The sequence below is a fragment of the Stegostoma tigrinum genome, chromosome 4, assembly GCF_030684315.1.
Source record: "Stegostoma tigrinum isolate sSteTig4 chromosome 4, sSteTig4.hap1, whole genome shotgun sequence".
In the NCBI taxonomy this organism is placed as follows: Eukaryota; Metazoa; Chordata; class Chondrichthyes; order Orectolobiformes; family Stegostomatidae; genus Stegostoma; species Stegostoma tigrinum.
Genome location: NC_081357.1, coordinates 94075456 through 94089615, shown reverse-complemented (window position 1 = coordinate 94089615; position 14160 = coordinate 94075456). Strand labels below are relative to the sequence as shown.

Sequence of the window (14160 nt, the reverse complement as noted above, 5' to 3'; positions counted from 1 at the left end):
AAGGCTCTGTTTCTGTGTGGTTAATACCTTGTAACTTTGACCTGAATTCATAATGTACTTTTCATGATAACCAAGCCCTGTTTCTTTTTTTTTACAGAAATGGGAACAAATTGAGAATAACTCAAAACTAAGGCATGTGGGCAGCAATCTTTGTCTTGACAGTAGGAACAGCCGGAGTGGCGGGCTCACTGTTGAAGTCTGTAACCCAACCCTTTCACAACAGTGGAAATTCACACTTAATTTACAGCAGTAATAGATATGGACCATTACATTTTGGAACTTTCAATGTGGACAATATTTAAATTGGTAAATCAAGTTTGCATTCAACCATATACCTCGATTTTTGAAAGAGTTCCATATTACATCTTTCTTTGAATTAATCTATCGAGTGTCTAAACTTGTTGATTTCGGTTACCCTCAATCTCTATATTATTTCTTTTCAATTAGCAAAGTCCTTCCCTCCTGATCTTAAATAGTACGGTACACATATTTCATCACAGCAAGAATCATTTCAGTCCTTCTGTTGTGGAAGTTTCCCAAATAACAATTTCTGTTCGATAGGAAATGCAGTGCACTGATAATGAAGGCTGCTTATGAGCACATCAAACATTTGCGCCTCTAAAGAAGGTGGTGTCCAGCTCTGTACTGTTTCAAAATTCACATTAGTTTTTTTATGATTAATTTTTGTATCAACTATTGTTCAAATGCAAAGCTACTGTGTCTTTATCTGATGTTCAGTTTTTGCTGCAGTGTGCAGATGCCATAACTAATTCAGCGTACGAGTTTTGTAAGCCGTGAAGAATTGATTAAAAAAAAGGCAAAAAAGATGTTGGAAAGTGAAATGATATCCAAAAAAAGGTCATGTGCTGTTCTTGCATTTTATATCTATGTTACGTTCATCTAAATCTCAGCACTTATTTCTTTCTGTGCCTGGGGTAGTTGGGTGTGGGTGATATGTAACCCTGTAATTGTAAGGCACAAACACTTACTAAATGTTATTTAATGGATCAAAGTCAGTAGACAATTCAAAGATATTTTATATTTATTATGTAAGTAGCTGTATTAAGAGACTGTAATGCACCAACATCATTCCTTTCATCTGTGATTCCAGCTTGCACTTTCTGTAAAATCATCCAATAATTTACCAGCTAGCTTTTTCTACATTGATTTTTCTTTTCAAAGTGGTGTCGAACACGTGCCTTCTTGTTCCAGGTTACTTAACAACAAAAATATAATTCCTAGGTGATTACAGTGCACCCATGCAATGGCAGTATTTCTGTCTTTTATTTACATTTGTCATCTGAAGGTTTAAGGGAATTTTTTCAAATCGATCGCTCAGTGAACTGAAAGCAGTAGGAAGCTTAAACCATGTTCCTCTGCCTTCCAAACTTACTTCTGCTAACAGTATCAATATCTTAGTATCAATTTTCTGTAAAGTCTTACTTCATTTATATTTATTTAGTTTATCAAATTGAGGACCGTCAGGTTACACTATGTTGAGATTTAGTGAGCACAATGCAATAAAAAATGTCTGGCACTACCAGAGAACATCAAGGTTGATTAAAATGAGAAACATGTCTTTCTCGTATCTCCAAACCTCCTCGCCCGTGCCCCCCTCCAGTTATATTTGTTACTTTATTGCTGTTTCCCTATCATGCCTCAATCTCTGCTTCTTTTACTGTTCCATGTCTTTGTGCTAATGGACAGACAATGATTTTATTACCAACTTTAAAAGCATAAATTGTACGTGTGAAACATCCAAGTTCTTCTTGGAAAGAAAAATTTTACTGCTGCTGAACATGGGGTTTGATGTTAGTTTTCAAATAAAATGTTTACATGCCACAGTGTGCCAAAGTTCATTGTAGTAGAAAAGCATCATCCTTTTCATTTATAATTAATAATCTTAACATTTTAAATACAGTATTTCCTTCTAATAAGAAAAGTCCCATTATTAAAAAGCTTTTGCAACGCCCAAAATGCAAAGGAGCTTGGTTGGGGAACCTAAATATGTGTTTATCTTCAAATATAAGCAAAAGCAAGTTTGATGTTAAGTAACACGTGACTATTGATTTTTTTTTCAGTGTAAGACTAATTTCTTTTCTCAATTCCCAGTTCTTTACAAAAGTTATTCTTAAGAGTAATATTAGTGTTGTGCGCAGCTACGTCACTGTGGAGTGTTTGAATGATACCAAGTGTCACCAATTCATTAAAATGACTCTCCCCACATTTTTCTCACTAATCTACAAAGCATGATCTTACTCATACTTTTTATAGATGTGATGGAAAGCATCGTTGAAATTGAATTAATTTTAATAAACTTTATACCTTTAAATTCCAATTTTTCATGTTTTTGTATAAAATTAATACATTTTAAAACTGAGGAATAACTTGCACATGTCTAGTCCTTGGGACATCCCAGGTTTGTGAATGATCTCTCACACCCAAAGTACTTTTGAAGTGTAGTCATTGTTTTAATGTAGAAAACGTAGTGTTTGCACAGAGAAGTTCTCTAAATGATTTTGCGATAACGATCACATTGGGTGTTGGTTGAGAGATAAATATCAGCCAATGAAGAAGAAATTACATGCTTCTTAAATGATGTTGTTATCTTACATAAATGATGACACTATTGACAGTCCAGTTGTCCCTTAGTATTGCAGTTGTCATCTGTAGATTTTGTACTCAAGAATCCAAGGATGGGCCTTAAACTCTGGTGATTATTGTCCAGAGAGCCAAGGCTGACTCGTGTATTTGAATTCTCGACGTTAGATTTATTTTTCATAGTAAATGTGTGTGTGAACTGTTCCTAATAAAATATTTAGCAGTGATGAATCTCCAGTAGCTGTTTCTTGCCCCTTGAAGGTCTTACACTTTTCAGCTGTGTAAAGAATCCATTTGTGACTAACATCATTCTCTTTTGCATTACATCCATCTATTCATTAAACCTTATCTGCATGTTCTCATGCCTTAGGAAATATTTACTAGTTGCCTTTTCATGATATTCAGTAGTAGTCCTTACTATCAGACACTAATCCCTGTTAAACTAAGCAAGTCAACTACTAACTTTGTATTTCAACTCATCTATTAGTGCATTCTAACTATATAAAGCACCTTTCCTACTACAGCTATTTCAGATGTTATAACCAAATTCAAGCTGTTGAAGTGACACCACTGATGTAGCTACTTCATTTAAAAAAAACTATGATTATGTTAAGTATCAACAGTACTGTAACTATCCTGTTGCCATTGGCATCCTCATACTGTAAGTGAGAACTATTAGAGACAAAGATCAGGGCCCATACTGGTACTTAAGTACCATTTTTTTGACCCCATCAGAAATATTGTGCAAGTGTGCTATACTTTCCTTATTTGATGGTATGTGATTTAAGATATTTTACTCACTTTATTAACCAGTGAAGGATATACAGCATGTACAATTTTCCAGGATCACTTTATTGTAAATCATACCATACATCTTTATATTTTAAATACAACATTTTTAATATACAGGGCACTTTTGAAACACATTGCTTGATGAAAATAAAAACAAACAGAACATGGACTCCACATGAAAGCGGACAGTAACTCTGCATGCTGTGTCCAAATCAGATTTAGAATTGCACAATACCCTTCACCTCCTCAATAATTATACAGTTCATTTATGGATACATTCCACTCTACAGCAGTCAAATCATCCTACCCTAAAGCTTGCAATACACTTGTAGAAATATTTCTTCAAGGTAATGCATTCATTGTATCAGCACAATTGCACATCCTTAGCATCATGATCCTGATGCATCTAACTGCTTTGCTGAGCTGACCAACTGAGCTTTAACAACCCCAACACCAAAAAGATGTAGCTTATTTCATTGTAAACTGCCTCCATGTAGCATCCTAGGAATTTAGCATTCTAAGCAACAACTTCTAATCCTTTGCAGTGATTAAGAATCGTGAATAAATAATTTATGATTGGTGCAGCATTCAGTAAATGCAGTACATCCCACAGACTGAATTCAGAACGTGATATAATAGCTAGTTCAATGTAAACATTCAGAATGCATAATAAGTCTTTGTTATAAATATCTACACAGGGCTTTTAGATTGCACAATGAATGTGAATTTAGGTGATGTATTATGGAACAATAATGAAAGTGTAAATTATGAATAATTAGTCATTAAGTTTTTTACTTTTGCAAAAAAACTACAAGATTCCTTCCAATGATGTTACTTTCCTACAGGTGTACAATTTGAATATAAAAAGTGTATATTTTACCTCTCCACGTATATAAAAATGCCATATTTAGACCACAATTTAAAGATTATGCAATTGTTCCAGCTGTGTTCAAATTACACACTATTCATTCAATTTTGCAGATGTACTTACTTCAAAAAGGTAAGTGACATTTGGATTTAAGGTTGTTTTGAATGGCAGTACCAGACTCTAGATTCCCTGCAAATAGTGTGGTGTGGTCTTCAGTTAGGACTGCTCTATGGCAGAACTGGGTGTTAAAGAATGTACTTGCTGCAAATTCCAAGGAAAAGTTGGACAGTGAGAATATTTTTTAATGGTTACAACAAGAGTGAGATATGTAGTTTAGCCCTGTGAATGCAGTGCAACAATTTTGACCTTGGCACCTGTGCTGCCAGTGTTATCATTCCAAGGGCAGATGTTCCTCAATTCCAAGCAACTCTTTGACCAGTCTTTCACCAAATTGTACCCGTGTGTAGCGCCTGACAAGATATGCTTCTGACATCTTGTACAAGATGTATGAATTATTGACAGCAATACTGAGGACAAACCAGAACACTTGCTGCCAGGTCTTGTTAGCTTTGTGAGATATAAAGTACCTGTGAAGAGAACAAACACAATTACTAAAACATGTGCATGTATTTAATGTGTATACATAAAGAAAACTGCTCCCATTGGCAGGAAGCTCTGCAGCCTAAGAACATGGATTTGAGAATTTTTTTTTTTAAAATGCTGAAGATTAGAATTTGTTCAATACACAATGAGATGTTGTGCTGTAGTGGGGCAGAACTGAAGGAATCAACTAAAAAATTGAAAGCTACTGCTGTGCCCATTCTGCCTTGGAATAACATTCAGTTGTTTCAACTGATGAATTTGGCTGTTGACTGTGGCTGAATAGGAGCTCTTGGTAATTTTCTCATCAGTAAGGTGGTTTTAACACACTCTGCGTGCTATAGTTTACTGGGGCTAATTGAGTCAATACCTGAATGCATCACATCTCCTTTAAACAAAGGGGTGATTCACAAACTCAAGATGGACAGTCACAAAGAAAGGCTGCATTAAATGACTGTCAGTTTGGTTAAAATAAGTCTTAAAGTGAGTCCCTAAAGGACAAGGAGATATTGGAGGCAGTTGATGTTTTGTGTAAATTTTAAAGGAGTTTGTGCGATGATGCTAATGGCATGGCCAATGATAAAGCAGTGTAGGGTTCTGAAATTGAGTTCATTCAGTGGTTTGCCGTTTGAGTTTAAATTCCTACAAAGTGAACTCAAAACATTAACTGATTCTTTCTCCAGAGATACTTCCATGCCCACCGAGTTTGTTCACTTGTTTTTATTTCAGATTTCTTGCATCCATACCATTTTGTATTGATTTGGGGCTCAAGATTACTCAAAGCAAATGTTCTGTTATTTATTTCATTACTGTTTGTGGTATCTTCCTGTGTGCAAAATTGGCTACCATATTTCCCACATTGTACCAGTGACTGCACTTAAAAAGGATCTCAGTGGCTGGAAGATACATTTTACAAGGTATGATAGATATGCATATTGTTGTATAACATCATAATTTTAAATCTGATAATACATCCTGTTCAGACCACTGCAGACTAGGAAATGGCTCCATAAAAAGGTCAAATGAAGCAAACACAAAGTACTGTCAAAACTCAACAGCTCTGGCAACATATGTGGGATGCCAGAAAAAATTTAATGTTGAATTCAGTTCTGTAGAAGAGTTAGAGTCAAAATGTTAACTGTTTTGGGTCTATAAAAAGGTAACTGGGTCTTATAGTAGATAAGCTGGATAGTAAACGTTATCAAACCAGCTTCATCAGTTTTCACTGCTAAATGTAGCCCTTTCATTCCAGTCCCTCTTATTTGTGCAAAAAAAAAATCAAGGACAAGAAATAGATTTGAGATTTGGGGGACGAATATCAGGTCCTCGAAACTGCGAAGGAAAGGTTATCATTCCAAAGATGCAGTTGTGCAGTTTCGAAGACGGATCATTTTCTAGTTATGTCAATTTAATCTTATATTCAATTAGCATAATAATTGGGATAATGTAGCGAGTGTCAAGACTAAAAAGCACAAGAATCCTTATTAATCCTATCATTTTACAGAAAACACTTGATAACAATTCACCTGAAAGTCCTTGGAACAAGCAGCTGTAATCTCAGGCCATAAAAATTAGGAACTCAAGATTCATTTTGATTTGCAAGAGAAATGGAGGAAAACCTATTACGACCCTTGCAAGCTTTTCATGAATTGGATAAATCACATGTATTCCAATTCCTCTCCACATTGCCCAGCAATACTCTCAAAAGTATCCTACAAGCTTTTGGCTATGTGCAGTCAGCAAGCCAACAGCCTAGTTGCTTCTTGCTAAGTTTTGTACCTTTTCAAATAAAGATCCCAAATAAAGTAACTTACTAAGTACAACAATTCAGGTGCCAAAAGTAGGTATATATTATATATTAATGCCGTAAGTAAATCATTATTCTTGGATCCATTAAATCCAATTAAAGTTCCGACAGTTATAATAATGTAGATTTTCACCAAAACTTAAGTCCATATTCAGCTACCAAATAAAAAGGAGAGTTCAAACTCACTTGCTGTATTTATCATCATATTTGCAGATATAGCCAAGGTGAGCAGCAAAAGCTTCTACTGCTAAAGGACAGCGAATCTCTCCACTCTTCCTTCTAATTATGACACCTTTAGGAACAAAAAAATTTGATCAAGCAACTGTAGTATCTAAAAATATTGAAAATTTCCATTGATCAGGACATTAAAAATGAGGCTTTTAAGTCTTGAAAATGTGATTGCCTTTTAGTTAACACAAACCAAGCACAGCATTGACAACCAAATGCATAAGATTTGTCATTGCTGGAATAGACCCACATCTGTTTTTGATTTGAACTCAACACAAGTTGCAACAAGTTTCTTCCCTAGAGATTTCACTTGGGAGACACATCTGAAGCAAACAGTCTTATTTAAATAACTAAGATATTGTAAGCTGAAGAGAAAAATGTAGGTTATAGAAACTGTAATATCAATTACTACCCTAGATTTCTGACTCCCAGAAAAAGGTCAGAGTAAAGAACCCCTAATTAATCTTTCCTTGTATCTCAACATTTCATTGAGCCAAACCTCTGCACGATCCAAATTTACTGCCAGGGGATTGCTTCTACTTGATCCATTCTTATTTATCGCAAAAACCAAGAGAATCACTCGCAATGGTTTATCCTGCTCCCGCAACATTAACTGAGGTGCCCCAAGGGTCTGTCATTTGTTCATCTATTGCTGTCATCAGCTTCCCAGAAGGTTAAACTCCATGAATCACTGCGTTCATCCTCAACTGCTCTTGAGCATTCGGTGTACATTATATCCATTTTTTCCTCTGCTTAGTCCTGTCATGTTCTCCATTGATCTCCTTTCTGTAATTGTTTAATGTGACTGGAGGTGTTATATCTTCCTTTTTTGTTATTACACCAATTTCCTCTTACTGCAGCCATTGAGTACTTTTTGAAGTCTTTTTAAGGTAGGCTATGCTTGTCACTATGTGTTCATGTCTGAAAGCATTCAGCTTTTCAATAGTGTTTATTGTCCATGTTTCTAAAGCTTGGACAATAAACATGACCAAACGCAGCACTTCAGCAGTCTTTTCCTAAGAATCAGGTTCAGTTCCTTTGATATTACATTCATCATTCTAACAAAGCTGACCCTTCAATCCTCAATCACATTTCTCATTGGCTGTGATAATGAAAGATAGCGACCTTTTCACTTGCTCCAAAATGTTACCATTTACCACAGTTTTCACTTCTGGGATTAGGTTGCTACTCATCATCATTGGTTAATAGTGAATATGAAGCAAACTCATAATATTCCTCATTTAGTTACAATTGACTTCCTCTTGATGTAATTAATATGTCATTTGTGCATCTCAAATTGCTGTGTTTCAACCTCAGCATTGCAACCAGATAGATCTTATGCCTCTGAAGATAGCTTCAGTATACAGGTTGAATATTTATGGACATAATTCTCTGATACACTCCAATTGATTTGCCAAACCTGTTGATTCCGTACAGATTCTGAGTTATCCCTTTAATTATTTGTTAACATCTAGTATGTCTAAGCATTCCATCTATGCTTGACCTGTTTCCTCATCCATACACTGCCCCTCAGCAACAGCATTTGAAACACAGTATTAATTTTCACATGTACACTGACAACACCAAGCTCTACCTAACTATCACAATTCTTGACTCTCTACTGATTCTATGAAATCACACATTTTACCCAACATCCAGTAATGGATGAACAGAAATGTTATCTAATTAAGTACCAGCAAGGCTGAAACCATTGTATTCAATCTTAGTCAAAGTACCATTCCCTAGCTACTAATTCCATCTCATTCCCTAGCTACAGTCTGAGGTTTAAGTAGTCTTTTTGCAACTTTGGCGTTATTTTTGACCCAAAACTGATCCAAGACCACCTACTGCCACTTCTATGATAATGCCTAATTTTGAATCTGTCTCAGCTCACGTGCTGCTGAAAGTCTCATTTCTGCCATTTCAATTTCCGAGTATACCAAACTAGACTCCCACATCCTACCCTCTATGCGCTGGAGGCCATCCGAGGCCCTGATAGTAACTTAACACAAGTGTCTTACCCTTCTCACCCTTGTTCTTTCTTGCCTAAATAATTGGCTTCCAGTTAAGTTATATTCTTACTTTAAAGAGGTTTTCAAATCCCTCTTTGCCTGGTCCTTCTTATCAGTCACACCTTCCAGCCTCACAACCTTGCAAAATATTTGTGCTCTGCTCCTAGACTTCCAGTTGTAAAAAAACTGCTTCTTTCTCAACCTTGCCTCATCCTCTTAACATATTCAAATCTTTGATTAAATCACCTCAAGACTTTTTAAATTTGTGGGAATACCTTGTTTGTATAATCTTTGCTGCAAATCCTATACAACTTCCAAGGACAATGTATCCTTCTTAAAAACAGACACCTAGAACTGCTCTCTGTTCTTTAGTTGTGATCTAACTAAGGCTTTATATAACTAATACCATTACTACCACCTGTGCTAATTCTCTAGATATTCTGCACTGTATCAATTACCTATGCTATAGTATATTGGGCATGATGAACAGGGTGAAAGAAATATTAAGTGAAAATAACTCAAAAGTTCCGGATGTTAAAGTCACGATCAGCTTTCGTTTTTTTAAAAAGCTTTCCCTATAATATTGTAGAACTTGCATTTCAAGAAGTCAGTTGATGAGAGTACAGACACCACTTGTGATCAGGCTATCTAAAATGTAGTCCATAAAGTGCCAAATTCATTTTAAAAATCTCTAGTTAAGGGGATAAGTATTTAAACAAGCACTTGCCTTCTTTAAATGGAGAATAAGCATTTGTGAGAAAGTAGAACTGCCCTTTATTGGACCAGCTTATTAGGGACATGTTTCCTTTCATTCTCACCCTGTACTGGCCCCGAGCCTGTGGAATCTCAGGGTTCACTAGCATCGACTGTGGTAGTCCTGTACAGTCACTCTTCCTGGAGCTGAGAAGTCCACAACAATAAATACCTGTGAGAAGCAATACCATTTTAAATTTAAAACATCACTTCATAAAATGGACTGGTTATTGAAGATCGCTATTTATAGAAAGCACACTTTATTGACAAACCCAAAAGTCCGGTTAAAACTATTGATGTTGTACAAACATAACTGCAAAAGCCAATGGATATTCTTGTGGTGAGAGTGTGAGTGTATCTCATCAACAGTACTAAAAACATGCACAATAAAATATGAAAAACTAACTGGGAGAATTAAAAAGGGGGGGGATGCTCCATATGAAAAATAAATTTATTTCTATAAAACAATGTCTTTGGGGACTTGATTGAGGAAAAGTAAGGGAAAATACTCAAAATTAGGATAAGTTTGTCTAAAGTAGTAAGCAATATTTATTTATTCATACTGGAAAGGAGAGATGGGAATAGGGATTGACAAGTCCATGGGTTTAATGAAGCAACTTTATGGAAAACTGGCCTGGCATCATCTATGGCAGAGAAAAACAGAGTCAATGTTTTGAGCAGACTAGGACTCTTCTTCAAAGCCAACTTTAAAAGTAATTAGCAAAAAAATTCTTAATTGAAGTCTTCCGTTGTGTCCCTGATATATCCCACTCGACAAGCACAGAGCTTCAGACATCCAGATTAAATTTATATCTTGGAGAATAAGGTTAGAATATTATCATGTTAACACAATGGAGCGCACTGACCAAACTCTCATTGGTCACAAGCAGATTGTAAAGTGATTAAATTCATATCACTTTGTCATCAAATTTATATGACATTAGATGACAATGGGTAGAAATGATTACTGCTGTCAGCTGCAGATTAATGGATGACTCTTTGCAGTGATTTACCCCTTGGATTCAAACAAGTGTTTCCATCACCTTGAGTTTCACTTCATGGATTTTACAGCCCTGACTCTACAATAAGTTAATAACATTGACAACTCACCTCATTCAGAAGTGCATTCAACTCAGAGTGAAGGCAACATCCAGTAGAAGTCAAAGTCAAACACAAATTGACAGACAAATTCATTGTGCAGGAAGCACTGGCCTAGGTGGTCTCAGGATCCTGCAACTAGTGTCAATAATCTGCCTTTGGAGGGAAAGGGCAGGAGAAATGAAACCAAATATCCAGCAATGCTCCCACTCGCAAGTCCTGTCATGAATTTGCTGGTAAATAGGGGTATGGATGTCACAAGATGACATGATCAAATAAGTTAGCAGCATGGTGGTGGTCAGAAACAATTTTGAAGGACATAATTAATTTGTTTTTGGAGAGGCAGGTTAATCAAGGACAGTCAGCATAGCTTTATTGAGGACAGGTCATGTCTGACCAACTTGATTAAATTTTTCAAATTAGTACCCAAGTGTGCAGATGAAGGCAAAGCTCTTGATGCAATCTATTTTAACTTCAGCAAAGCTTTTGATAAGACCCCACATGGGATCGGAGGAAATTTGACAAATTTGATCCATAATTGGCTGAGTGGTAGGAAGCAAGTGATAGTTGAGTGTTTTTCTGACTGGAAATCTGTGTCCAGTGGAGTCCCACGGGGGTCAGTGTTTGATATAAATGATTTAGACTTTAATGTAGGAGGGTTGATGAGTAATTTGCAGATGACACTAAAATTGGTGAGGTGATGGTGGCAAATAGTGTGGAGGATTACCTTTGTCTACAAGATGATATTGATGGGCTGGTCAAATAGCTGATCAGTGGCAAATGGAATTCAATCTGAATAAATAACCAATAATGCACTTGAGCAGGACAAACAAAGCAAGGGAATACATTATGAGCAGTAGGACCCTGGGAGGCACACAGAATCAGAGGTGTACCATTAGAGCATGTACACAGTCCCTTAAAGGTATCAGGCAATGGATAAAGTGACATAGTGTACTTGTTTTTATTAACAAATACATTGAATTTAAGTGTTGGAACTGTATAAAACATTGTGCACAATTCTGTAGCTGTGATCTAACCATTCTGGATTTTACATCATAATGAGGGATGAGACTACACTGGAAAGGTGTAGAAGGGATTTACAAGGATAGAACCAGGGATGGAGAGTTTGTGTTCTGAAGGAGTCTGGTTAGAGGAAGGTTGTTTAACTTAACTTACAGCAGAGGAATTTGAGAGCAGACATGAATGAGATATTTAAAATTATGAGCAACATAGACAGGAAGAAACTTTTATCCTTACTGGAGGGATCAATGATCTGAGGCACAGATTTAAGATAAGGAGCAGAAGTTTTGAAAAGGACATATAAGGGAAAAAGGTTTCCATCCAGCTGGTGGTGGTGGGAATCTGGAACTGTCTGTAAGGGTGGTAGGAACAGAATCACTCAATGTTCAAGTCTTATTTAGATGTGCACTTTGAGTCCAAGGTATTAGAATTAGATTTCACCGTCACATGTATTAGTGTATAGGACAACAGAAGGACAGTGAAATGTATTCAAAGTCACAATTCTCTGGTGCCGTCTTGGTTACAAAAACCAGAAATTTTTAAAAAATAGCCAAAAGTAAGGAAAAATATCCAGATCTAAAAGAAAGAAAAAAAATGTATGATGGCTATGTGTCAAGAGTTAGAAAATAGGATTAGAATACTTATGTCACTGTTTTTGACTGGCGTGGACATGGACAGAAGGGCCTTTTACTGTGCTGTGTATCTTTATTACACAGTAGGCAAGGTATCAGTGACCATGAAGTGCTGGCACAACAAATTAACATGTTCTAAAAACATTGCAGCAGGAAAGTAAAACCAGATAAAACTGGGTGAGGAAAGGTAATCTTAGTTTCCAAACTCAAGGCATCATATATTTCTCACAATATTTATCAAAACAACTATCATTAGGGACTGAACATGAACAAAACAAAAATATTCAAGGTCCCTCAATTCTAGCAACAATTAAAAAGCTAAATTGTATGTTCACTAAAGCAAGCCTTTTAGTATTCTCAAAGTTATCTTTCTTCACACATTTATTCCAACTATTAAATAGTTATTCCTGTATCATCTACAGTATTTCACATCTTAACTACAAACCTTTTCTCTCGAACTCTTCAAAAAGATTTAGGCTAGTTATGCTGGGTCCAGTATATATGATGTAGTTTTTTCCAGCCAAATTCTGACAAAGATTTTTAGCCACAAGACTGTGGAGTTGTGGCCTGTTCTTCAATGTATCCAGTCCATCTGAGGCGGTTCCTTCCTTCAAATTAACATAAACCTAAATGAAAAGGACAACAAAATGACAGAACATTTAATATAACAAAGTGTGAAGCTGGATGAACACAGCAGGCCAAGCAGCATCTCAGGAGCACAAAAGCTGACGTTTCGGGCCTAGACCCTTCAGAGAGGGGGATGGGGAGAGGGTTCTGGAATAAATAGGGAGAGAGGGGCAGGCGGACCGAAGATGGAGAAAAAAAGATAGGTGGAGAGGACAGTATAGGTGGGGGGTAGGTCAGTCCAGGGAACACGGACAGGTCAAGGAGGCGGGATGAGGTAGTAGGTAGGAAATGGAGGTGCGGCTTGAGGTGAGAGGAAGGGATGGGTGAGAGGAAGAACAGGTTAGGGAAGCGGAGACAGGCTGGGCTGGTTTTGGGATGCGGTGGGGGGAGGGGCAGAACTGGGCTGGTTTTGGGATGCAGTGGGGGGAGGGGAGATTTTTGAAGCTTGTGAAGTCCACATTGATAGCATTGCGCTGCAGGGTTCCCAAGCAGAATATGAGTTGCTGTCCTTGCAACCTTCAGGTGGCATCATTGTGGCACTGCAGGAGGCCTGTGATGGACATGTCGTCTGAGGAATGGGACGGGGAGTTAAATTTGTTCTCAAAATAGCATTGTTTGAAGGCTTTTATTCATCTTTATTGCAATAATAAATTCTTAGTTATTCACAAAATATGTACCACCTCTGCCTCTTCCATTTGTCAATACGGATTATCATAACGTCCACCAACTTCTTATTAATATGGTCTGTTGAGTGCAAAAAGGATTTTCATGCGCTGTTCTGGATTACACTGCACTTCATTCATATTTCTATTTTAAACAAGAATACTCAATCCTGACATTTTGTTTCGCTTTCCTTTGTGGTCATTCTATGCTGCAAACTGGAACCCAGTTATCTGGTACCCATTTTGGGAGTAATGAACAGTGGATGCTCCCATTCCGCCCTAACAGTCGAGGAATTAACTGCAGAATTTTATTTTTTTTTGCTTTGGTCTCCCCATTGTCACTGATCCTACAGATTGTCTTGAGTCACGGAAGACAAAACAAAAATTTAACAAACCGGTTGCAGCAATTTGGGGAAGGGGATAGGGTTGGGAAGCATTTCTAAAAAATAATTGATTGAGA

At 36.8% G+C, this 14160-nt stretch overlaps 2 protein-coding genes across 3 annotated transcripts in view; one reads left to right on the top strand and one right to left on the bottom strand.

Moving 5' to 3' along the window:
• galnt2 (UDP-N-acetyl-alpha-D-galactosamine:polypeptide N-acetylgalactosaminyltransferase 2) overlaps positions 1-2338 on the top strand; it is a 121635-nt gene extending 119297 nt beyond the window's left edge. For both annotated transcript variants that reach the window (XM_048530529.2, XM_048530528.2), the window contains one exon: positions 98-2338. In XM_048530529.2, coding sequence (XP_048386486.1) covers positions 98-253 — 156 coding nt within the window. In that variant the 3' untranslated portion in view covers positions 254-2338. The remainder of the gene's footprint in view (positions 1-97) is intronic.
• Positions 2339-3432: 1094 nt separating this feature from the next.
• pgbd5 (piggyBac transposable element derived 5) overlaps positions 3433-14160 on the bottom strand; it is a 61595-nt gene continuing 50867 nt past the window's right edge. Inside the window, exons 4-7 of the mRNA XM_048531961.2 lie at positions 12857-13037; positions 9636-9833; positions 6855-6960; positions 3433-4848 (exon numbers count right to left, since the gene is read on the bottom strand). Coding sequence (XP_048387918.1) covers positions 4653-4848; positions 6855-6960; positions 9636-9833; positions 12857-13037 — 681 coding nt within the window. The 3' untranslated portion in view covers positions 3433-4652. The remainder of the gene's footprint in view (positions 4849-6854; positions 6961-9635; positions 9834-12856; positions 13038-14160) is intronic.